Source organism: Podarcis tiliguerta (assembly GCF_965153285.1).
Source record: "Podarcis tiliguerta genome assembly, chromosome: 10".
Lineage (NCBI taxonomy): Eukaryota > Metazoa > Chordata > Lepidosauria > Squamata > Lacertidae > Podarcis > Podarcis tiliguerta.
In genome coordinates, this window is record NC_139543.1 from 30,750,230 (window position 1) to 30,761,622 (window position 11,393).

An 11,393-nucleotide genomic window follows, 5' to 3' on the forward strand; every position below is an offset into this window, starting at 1 on the left:
GGAGACCCTAACAGGGGTTCTCCTGTAAATATTAGCACTCAAGCTGGACAATATGAAAGGACACTGTGAGGGGTTGGACTAGATGATCCTTATGGTCCCTTCCAACTCTACAATTCCGTGATTCTAATCAGAAGTTTGTAACCCATATTAACCAAAGGAATATTTCAAATGATGAAATGGTGCAGGCCTTGTGAAAATGAGTTAAATAACCATTTTAAGAATTACTGTATGTTCTTGCAGCAGAAATGTTAGAATTTGAAGGAGCAAACATGAAGTGAGATTTCTAAAAGTTTCAGACTTATCAATAGTGTAAAAGCTGTTTCACGATTTCAGCTTTTATCCTTCAGAATGTTGGATTTTCTCCTCAAACTGACAAGTTCAACTAAACTACAGGCATTTTTTAATCAGCTGTTCCAAGGATTAAACTGTGATGTTAAGGTTGGGGGAAAAGGTCTTGCCTCTTCTGAGACCTTTAATATTACTGGTATTTGAGGAATGTGTTCATAAAGTTTGAAACTGAATGTAGTCTCTCTTTCGTGTTCTGAAAACAGGCAGCTTTGGCACTTCAGTCTGAATCTTAGTAAATACCTTATTTTGTTGACTTCTCTCAGTTTATTCATTGTACGTTTAAGCATCTCCTTTGTATTCTGGTACAAGAAAATTATAATAGTCATTTATTGTATATTAAAACTTTAGACTGACTAAAGTGGTGTGTGCTTGTTTGTTTTTGCTAGTTCTTCTAGTTAAAAAAAGGTCTTTAAAAACTGGCAAATCCAATACTATCTTTGTAAGTTTCTTCAATTCCTGCATTCCTTCTTAGCCTTTGGATGAAAAAGTGGCTTGGTTTACATGTTACAGGAAGCCAAACTATGGCTTGCCATGAATGACCAAGGGTGCTGCTGGACAAATTGCTCTTGCCCTGGTCTTCCTTTTCCCAAGGCAGAGTGAAACAAGCTAGAATGCTGGCTTGTTTCTCTCAAAATAAGCCACAAGAGGAAGTCTTGGTTGAAGAGCCAGGCCCTCTCTGAGAAACAAAACAATCTTTAAAATCAGTATTCAGTGCATTGGTGATTAACTGCTTGTCTGCTAGATTTTGATCTAGTGAGATGTAGTTGGCTTAAGACAGCAGGTTTCTTTAAATCAGGCACTTCTGTTAGTTTAGGTATCCCTAGTTTCAGTGACTACAACCAGGAAGTATGCCCATGATTTGTTTCTCCCTTTTTAGCCACTGGATATTTGTTTCCTCCAATAACGATGCAAATTATTTTTGTTCTGAGTGAATAGGATGGCACTCCATATATATTTCTAAAAGAAAAAAAGGCATTTTGTTTGCAGAACTGCCATTTAGGGTCCAGCATTTTAAAATGGATACCTTCCTATACCAGTATAATGGAACCAATCATTCAGTTGCCAGCTCTCTACCATCATCTGTGCTTAGGTTTATCAAAATAAATAATCACAGCCTTTTCTTCAATTACAGCTAAATATTGTTGCCCCGCATTTGTAGTAGGCAACAATGAAGCTAGGAATTACTCAAAGTTAAGACTTGATTATCCAAGGATCAGACTAATATATTTGCACCCTATCGTAGGATAAACTTCATAGGCATATTCTTTGAATGGCTGACTCACATTAAGCAACATTTGCTTTTTAAATCCATGGTAACTATTGCCCATATTGTTACTCTATAATTTATGTGTGCTCTGCAACAGATAAAGCTGAACGGTTTGTTTCACCAAACCTTTAAGTAAGGTTTGGCAGTGAAAATGGGACCCTCTTGTGAGTCCCTTAAGAAGACTCTGGTGACAAAGAAAGGAGACATAGATATTTTTCTGTTTGTGATGTTTTGAAAGACTGTGCTCTAGAGCAGTGTTTCCCATTTTTTTCTGACCATGGCTCCCTTCCAAATGTTTCCTTCCTGTGCCCCCCCATCCTACTCGTAGAAAGAGGTGGGGGGAGATGGGGGGGTTGGGTGGAGATGTTTCTATTTTACTTACTATATGTAGGGTTTGGTGTCAGTGTTGCTTGTGCAGGTTCTTTGCTGTTCCCCTTGGCAACATCTGGAGGCCCTGATCTGCTAGGCGCTGGGGTGGATTACACCCCGCGCCTTGCAGAGTCAGGCCCAGGCTGCCACCCGGCCCAGCGCTGGTGGCAGCTACAAGCAGTGGGCAAAATGGGAGCCTCAGCAATCACCCTCTCTTGCTGGAAACAAACCAGGACTGCTCCAAGAAAATGCAGGTGGCAAAAAGAAAAGGCAGGCTGCCTCTTGGTGGGATGCCCCCTTACCTGCTTGTGATTGGCCAAGCAGATAGCCAGCCAATCAGGATTTCTTTTTAAAAAAATATTTTTTCTTTTCTTCTCACTTCCCTCTGCGACCGCCTAGCCTCCTGCTGTGCCCCCCACCCATTTACATAATGTTCACCTGTGGCCCCCTTGGATTATTCTGCTCCCCTCAGGGGGCCATATGGCCCCCCAGTTGGGAAACACTGCTCTAGAGTTGTGGATCAGATGTGTGAGCTGTATAAAAAAGCAATAATAGCTGTGTGTAAACTTACAGAACACAAATGGAGTCTTCCCAATGCAATATAATTATGCAAGATGAAAGGAATGCCCAGTGGGAATGTTTACTTTAGAAAACAGTAATGCTTTATTTAATGCACATAATTAAACAGCTTTTTGAGTGAAAAAAAACCCCTTCTTATAACAGTGGCTGCATAATAAGAGCCAGGTTCTGATCTTGATAATTTGGTCCATCTGTGCTGAATTAATTTATGTTTACTACAGCCTTAGCTGAAGTACTTGATTTTAATTTACGTAACATGAAAAGAACTGACCCAAGTATCTGTTTAAATAGAAACAGACTAGATTGCACAAATGAAGGGTGGGGCTTAGTACTTGACACTGAAGCAGAAACAAAAATGTTGAATGGAGCTTTGGTAAACCACTGTTGGTGACCACAACACATATTTTCATCTCTTTTGGAGGATAGCATCAAAGGAACCTGAGAATCACAGAATTGCAGAGTTGGAAGGGACCCCAAGGGTCATCTATAGCCCAGTCATTGCAATGGAGGAATCACAGCTAAAGAATATTTGACAGATGGCCATCCAACCTCTGTTCTAAAATATTGAAAGAGCCAGAGTCCACCACTTTCTGAGATAGCCCGTTCTATGCTCGATCAGCTCTTACCGTCAGAAAGTTCTTCCAAATGTTTAGTTGGAATCTCCTTTCTTGAAATTTGAATCCATTGCTTTGGATCATACACTGGATTTGCACAATGTTAACCCATTTTTTTTAGTTATCAAAAGGCTTTCATTTAATGGAATCATATTTTTGCCCCACCCCAAATATGTAGTGTTGACAGAATGAATATTTGTAATATTGCAACGCAAGTTAATGTGTAGTCGGTGCATTTGTTCTTTTTAAAGTGTGTGCATTATATTCTGCTTCTGAGAGAAGTAGACCTGTTATGTCATTACCACCTTGTGTTGTGTTAATGGGAAAGAATGTACATATTAGGACCTTTTACGGGGGTGGGGGAGGTTAAATATTTATTTTCTTACATTTATGCCTCACATTTCTTCCACCATGGAGCCCAAGATGGCATACCAATGGTTTCCTGTCACTTACCAGACCTGATTTGCTTTTGCAACGTGGTGACTGCAAGTGCTATATGTGAGACTCATCTGAGATGTTCTCTAGTTGCACATTTGAACAAGAACTTCTACATAATACTGCACCAATGTGTAGTATATTCTTTGAAGACGTAGTTCTTCTAAGATAGCAACATACAGAACAAGCATAGTAAGAGGCTGACTTTCAGAAGATAGTGGGAACAAATACTAGGAGAAAGCAAGAAGCTGAAAGATCTTTGCTTCAGGAAAAGACTAGGCAACAGTCCCCAATTACACTCAGAGAATCTGTATGCGAATCTAGCTCAAAACTGGAAGACAGGAGTTGATAGATGTTTGGAGCAGTTCTGAAGCTTTATGTGATGTCAAAAGACCTCCCCTTTCCCCTTAATGCAGTGCTAGCTATGTATATAATTTGGCTGCTTCAGTTAGCCACTTGGATGCTTTTCTAGTAGACATTGCAAGCGGTCAGCCAGAAACCTAGTGGAATTGTTGAAAAGTAAATGTAATAATTGATCCACACAGCCCTCCAGCAGAAGACATTTTTGCAATATCTTATGCTGTCTTTTATGTTATTTGTATTTCTCGATTAAGTAGCAATCTTCAGTTAAAGAACAGAATGGTGGTAAAAATACTGTAACACCAAAAAATATAGTGTTTTTATGAATTACCCCTTTTAGAATGAGTTATGGCCAGCACATGTGTGCACACTTATTCTCTGCAAATATTACTTATCTAATTTGTTTTGCTTTCGGAACCAACTTTTATTCAAAACAGCTTTCTTGAACCTCTATAATAGACTGTTTTTAAAACTTTGATTTTTAGGTCGTAACTCGTTTATGTGGAAGGGCGACATGATGTTTTGAAGTATGACAGAAGTACTGATGCTGTACCAGAGGCTAGAAATATTAATGGCCAAATCTAGGTGAGTGTATGTACCTTTGGCCAGATGCTTCTCTTCACCACCTTCTGAACTTGCCTGAATAGTTAAAGACCATGCTCAAGGTGGCTCGCAACATGAAAATAAATACATAATTACAAATGTAGTAAATAAAACACATCGAAAAGTTCACAACCAAATCGAACAATTCACATAAATCATAATAAGATCTAAAAAGAAATACAAAAAAACAATATCAGTAACAGCAACAAATACTAAACAAATCCCCAGGCCAAAAGTCTGTTCAGCAGCCTCAACTTTTGTAGCTGGAGGTCCCAAACCAGGTGGAAATAGACCAGCAAGGCAAGGAGCAGGACTTCCAGGATCTTATTGAGAGTAAGATCCACTCACTTGCATAAAATGAACTAATGCAACAGGACTTCCAGTTTACTCCTGGAGCAGATTTGGGGGGATGTGGGGCCTGGAGGCGGGAAGGAGGACCGGGGAATCCCACTGCCCTAGTGGACGAGTACTCACTCATGCCATGTTGGTGCTCACCCTATAAAGTAGTTTTCTACAATACATGCTTATATTCTGTCTCCATTGATGTACAATTGTCTTTCTTCTGCCAATTTTCTTTAATGCTTTGGGTATATAGTCAATTTAGATGCCCTTTGCATGTTTGTTTTCATTTCTCTTTTTGAAATGCATTCTCTTTTACCTTGGTTTTAGCAATCACATGGTCTTCTAAAGAAGTCATGGGTAGCTGTTGTAGCTGTCCAGATAAAGAAGCAGTCCCTGATAACCATCGAAACAAATTCAAGGTAGGGTTTTGTCACCTTTAATGGGCACAGAATTCAGATTATGTGGTGGCAGGTTAGGGACAGAAAATGTGAAATCAGTAGGGCAATTTGGAAATGTTTGGATTTTTCTTTCTCTTTTGGTGGACTTGCTTTTTAAGTAGATAGGTTGTTCAAAAATAAATTAAGCCATAGTATTTGTAGTTCATATAGTATCCGACTCTTGTGTAATTACCACAGAGACAGCCTAGATTTCTGTCTTCACATCTCTTAGCATTATTAGCTAAAGATAGTTAACCACCACTAATAGCCAGTCTTGAAATGCCTAGAGGGAGGGTGGAAATATATGTGGCCTGCATAGTCATGACCCCATATTAAGAGGAAAATAAAATACATTTGAACTGTATTATATTAGGAAGCCAAATTTATTTGTTAGTTTTATAGATTTATTTTATAGTTTTAAATATTTGTATCAAATATTTGTTCAGTAGATTTAGGTAAGGTACATGATTGTGGCTTAATAAATTGATGTTTGTTTTAAATATATAGTATCCATTTTATTTTATAGGTTATTAATGTGGATGATGACGGTAATGAGTTGGGTTCTGGTATAATGGAACTTACAGACACAGAACTAATCTTGTATACCCGTAAACGGGATTCTGTCAAATGGCATTACCTCTGTCTGCGCCGTTATGGCTACGATTCCAATCTCTTCTCATTTGAAAGTGGTCGAAGATGCCAAACTGGACCAGGTATGTATAATAGCTTTTTGCTTGTTCCTATAGAAGACCTAGAAAAGAGAAAGGGAGAGTAGTCACTAAACACCTGTATTTTGAACAACAGTTGGTCTGAATTAAAACAAACAAACAGACAAAAACCCTCCCCAGCATTTTAATGAAATCCAGGTTAGTACTTCCTACCTTTCTGAAATCAGAAAAGGATTTATTCAGATCACCAAGTAGGAACCTTAAAATGATCAATCATCACTTAATACTTCAATATGCTATTAAGACCTCTGCAGTGACCCATATCTTACCTGTCTATGAGAATATGCTGACTCGTATAAAATGGAGCTACTTGGTTCACTCAGGGAAATTGCACTAGCTTTGTAGTTTACTTTGACCTGCTGACCATCTTGCCATACTTTTGAAATACCCCCTCACTTTCTAAATCAACTTCCCCTGTAGCATGGAAGCACAGAAACTGGGTTGTTTTTGTTGGGGGTTTTTTGGGGGTGCTGGTGGTGGAAGATACTGGATTACAATCATGTGTGTCAGAGATCAGTCAATTGCATACTGAATATATTGCAGCACTTACGCCAAAAGCTTGGATAGATTGCTTGCTTACTTTAAAATATTAATAGCCTACCTTTGTGCCTCAGGGCCTCCAAAACTACTTACAATAATAGAATATCAACATACAGGAAAGCAGTTGGACAGAAGGTTAACTGATGGAGTATAACAAGATTGCAGAGAAGCTAATGGATGTTTGATATCATTATTGGCTATTTAGTACATATCCACACCTGAATCAGGGCTTTTTTGGGAAGAGGGATTAGAAGGAAAATAGAGGTGACAAGATATGGAAACTTGACAAAAAATTAACAACCCTCTTAAAAAGGTCAGATGTGATATTACTGATGATCTTATTATTATCTAATTATTATTATTATTATCTAAAAATAATAGGCAGAGAACCTGTCACTAAAAATGGGCCTCCTTGCTAGAGAAGTGGAAGGAAGCCAATGCCACACATTTTAAAAAGGGAACCAATGGACAGCCAGGAAATTACAGGCTTATTAGCCAAACCTCTATCCCAAGTAAATTGGTTGAAGGCATAATTAAACCTAGACTTATTAAACATGCTGGGGGGAAGCCAGCATTTCACAAGCAGACTTCTTTTTGCACAAAAGGACCCCACTTTTATTTCCTCTCTCCTGGGTGCCCCCCAAATCTGCTCCAGAGGGTTGGGGAAATCTCTGAAGCAAATGGGAGTCTACTGGTGGGAGGAATGGAAGGTGGAGGCTCGTTTTGTGAACAGAAGTCCATGCATGGGCACCATTGGATACAATCCATAGAAGAACATATTTGAGGAAGAATCAGTACTGTATGGCTTCTGAAAAAGGAAGTACTCTCAAAGCTTTGGTATGCTTTGGCAAATATGTAGATAATCCAATTGGCTTGGTATGCCTGGGAATTCCAAAAAGCTCTTTACAATATCCCTCTTCAAAGGTGCTTAACTTTCTAACATTTATATCCCACCTTTCCTCCAAGATGCTTATGATTCTCTTCCTTCCCATTTATCCTAGCAACAATCATATACTATAATATTTGGTGATGGCTATTGTTTTACATTGCTTTTAAGAACCACTTCATGGATGCTAGTTGTGTCATTGGCTATTCTTCTCCACACTGAAAGACGCTCAGTTGTTGGGGAGAAATAGGAGAGGGTTGCTGCTTTCATGCCTTGTTTGTGGATTTGATTGAGTTTTGGAACTCACATAAATTGCCTTTTGTAAATCATATCTCAGCTCTAACCTCTCCCCTAAAACTTTGGTATGGATGAGTGATATAAATTGGAACATTTGTAAATCCTCAAAAGTGCAGTTCCATTTTTATTGCTCATGATGGGTTGGTTTGTTTGTACTAAAATTTATCAGAAGAATCTTCAACCATTCTTGGTTAATGTTTGAAAGCAAGTATATGTATTTGGAGACAACTGTTTAACAATGCTTTAGATCCCCACTTAATCCTCATTAAGTATTACTAAATGTGGCAGAATGAAGTGTCTTTGTATGGTTTGTCTTCTGTAACTACCAAAAATTATCCTTTTTCTCTCCAGCCTGTTGTGTAAGCATCAGTGTTCTGACCTGTGTGAGGGACTGTGTTTATTTGTGGTGTTAAGTGTTGCTCGATTTAATAGCAATCATAAGGAGAACAATTTAATATCCCAACAGTGTATATTTAAGGTATCCAAACATTATGAGCTACAGCTTCACAATGTCATCTCCAGTTGGTGGACCATGAAAGCATTTTCAAAGGTCGTATCAGTTGAACCATAATTCTGAAAATGCAAAGCAGACCTCCATAAAAAAGAGGATAGCTAACAAATAACAGTGGAATGCCACAAATCTTACAATTATATTCTATTCTGAAAATGGTCACAAGTACATAGACTCAGTGCATTTCGCCATTTTAGATCCGCTTCTCTTGACACAGACATAAAGAATTGCTGTGGGGAATAAGCATCTTCTCAATCAGTTCAGTTATGGCTGTTTTCTTATGTTCCCCCTGATTCCTAATGAGGTTCAGACGACACTACTGGTTGCTATTGAGAAAAGTCAGTATTGTGTTCCATAAAGCATATTTAGGATTGTGATGAAAGTTGCATTAATGGAACTTGTTTCTATATAACAGGTTATTATGTTAGTTAACCAAAAGCATTGCTGTAAAACCTGTGTTTTGGGTGTCCCTCATTGAGAGCATCAGTAATGATGGGTAGGCTTTCCTATAAAATAACTTGCCAGTCATTTCCTAAAATGCAGGGACAAAGAGGAATTTGATTCTAAAAAATGTTTCTAAATGCAAAAGTCAATATTCAAAACAATGCTTTGTATCCAGTAAAGTTTACCTTTAGTGCCAGGGCTTCTGCATTTTGCAATGGAGCTCCAGCTCCTTTTCTCATGTGTGCTCCAAATCTGTTTGGGGGTTGTCCCAACCCTCAGGAACAGATTTGGGAGAGGAAAAGGAAAGAAAGTTGCATTGCCAGGTGGAAGTCCTTACGTTAGTGGGACAACTGGGTTGGATACAACCCACAGTTTCACAGATGTTAAAGGATATAATTAGATGAGTGTACTATGTACCAGTTATACCACAGAAGAATGTTGGATGAGTTATAGGGCTTGTGTTTAGTTCATGCCTCTGCAGATGTTCAGGGCAAGTGCTTAGGGTTCGTCAGTAGACGTTCAGTTGGGAAAGAATTGTCAGTTGTCTGAAGACAGAAAGTTCAAAAGCTGTTGTAATAAAATACAAGAGCTTCCAGTGTTTCATAGTCAGAGCAGAACCATTGAAATGGACTTTTGTAATTTTATTGATGTTGATAGGTCTACTCCACTGTTTCCCAGACTTGGGTCTCCAGCTGTTTTCTGACTACATCCCTGACCTAGGTCCTGCTAGCTAGGGATGATGGGAGTTGTAGTCCAAAAACAGCTGGAGACCCAAGTTTGGGAAACACTGGTCTACTCTAAGTATGACTGACCATGAACCATTAATTGTACTCAAAGCCCATTAAGAATAGGATTCCATTTCTGTTGTGGACAAATTTTGGTGTAGTCATTATTTCATTTAGCAGCTACCTTGGAAAAATACGGACTTTTTGTAGCACTGTGGATCACAGTCCATTTAGTCTGAAGCATTCTCTGAATAGGTTTTATAACATAAATGAGTTGTTGAGCACAAGTGGTAGACAACTGTGGAGATGATGCCAAATTTAGTTGATGATTAAATACATGAATATTTGAGAGTGTGCGTGACACAATTAGATACTGTCTAGAAATTTTTTGTTATTATATTTGAATTTTGCTCAAGGTACTCCTGCTCTTAACACACAACCAATTTGCTAAAATTTTCAGGTTTTACAATCTGCTACCACACCTAATTGTGTTGGCTGAAACAGAGTAGTGGACAATAGTTTTGATATGTTAGATAAGCTAAAGCTCAGCAGTAGCAAAAACACATACTTGTTAACAAGAATGTCAACTTTAACTTAATGCTTTCAATGGAAGAATAATCCAAAGCTGCCAACTGCACTGGTTCTCTTTGCTGATGATGGTAAGTTGGGCTCCCTCTGCTGTCAAAAGACAAAGTGGAACAATACTAGAGGAAAATCCATGGTATTGTCTACTTTGTTTCTGTGTCTATCCTTGAGACCAAAACCAAATTGGCTTTGTCTGTATCACCCAAATCTGTTTTATATTCCTTCTTCCCTTAACCTTCACATAAACTTGTACCCTTTGTCAGATCCTTCTTACCTCTTTGTATAGGAATTTTATATTGATTTTGTTACAAATATCGAGCAGAAAATCTGAAATACAATTTTGCTGCAGCAAAACCGTGCTCTTTCAGGGACTACTGCTTACCAATAAAGTTTTGTTTCCTGAATTTTCTCTCTCTGGTTATTGTTGCTTTATCCGCTTTACCTTTTGTTTAAATCTGTGATCATGAGTAATTTAAAACTTTTCAATATATATATATAAAAGGGGTTTAACATAATTTAGTTTGATAGGTCTTTTTTTATTAACAGGTATGTGCTTAAATGGACTGTACAACACCTGTTATTGGAAGCTTACTTTATTCATTAAAGGTATCTAACAGATTCTATGTTGTTGTAGGAATATTTGCCTTCAAGTGTGCTCGCGCTGAAGAATTATTTAATATGTTGCAAGAGATCATGCAGAATAATAGTATAAATGTGGTTGAGGAGCCTGTAGTAGAAAGGAATCCACATCAAACAGATATGGACGTTCCCAGAACACCCCGCACACCTACCAGTAAGTTTATTTTTTCTGAGTGTTGAATATGACACTTGAGCTCACTTGCCATGTTCTCATTTGAAGTGTCTTAAAATTCATCATAAGATTTAGACCTCATCGATTTCAGATGATGAATATTGCAGGTGAATTCACCCACACCTGCTGTTATTTCCCAAGCATCCATGCATGCTAATTGGTTGTTACAGCAAATAATAAAAAGAGTGCCATTCAATATAATAGGGTAACTGGATTTTCTTTTTAATCAGCACCTGGGTTGAGTGGGCAGAGCCTACCCAATGGGTATCCAAGGTATCCTTCCTATGGAGATGCTTCATCACATCCCTCCAGCAGACACCCTTCCGTAGGGAGTGCCCGTCTTCCTTCAGTAGGCGAGGAGTCAACACATCCCTTGCTTGTAGCAGAGGAGCAAGTAAGTGATTTGGGGTTTGACCTCACAGTTGTCATATCCCAGTCTTAATTCTCTTCCGCTTTCTCGATTGCTGTGATAGTATAAATCTCTGTTGAAATCGCTGTCAGCCTTGTTCTCT

The 11,393-nt window shown here is 38.5% G+C and overlaps 1 protein-coding gene across 2 annotated transcripts in view; it reads left to right on the forward strand.

Moving 5' to 3' along the window:
* The window catches only part of FRS2 (fibroblast growth factor receptor substrate 2), a 41,095-nt gene that overhangs the window by 18,155 nt on the left and 11,547 nt on the right, over nt 1-11,393 (forward strand). For both annotated transcript variants that reach the window (XM_083399837.1, XM_083399838.1), the window contains exons 2-6: nt 4,458-4,557; nt 5,245-5,336; nt 5,881-6,067; nt 10,705-10,863; nt 11,112-11,275. In XM_083399837.1, the coding sequence (XP_083255963.1) occupies nt 5,271-5,336; nt 5,881-6,067; nt 10,705-10,863; nt 11,112-11,275 (576 nt within the window). In that variant the 5' untranslated portion in view covers nt 4,458-4,557; nt 5,245-5,270. The remainder of the gene's footprint in view (nt 1-4,457; nt 4,558-5,244; nt 5,337-5,880; nt 6,068-10,704; nt 10,864-11,111; nt 11,276-11,393) is intronic.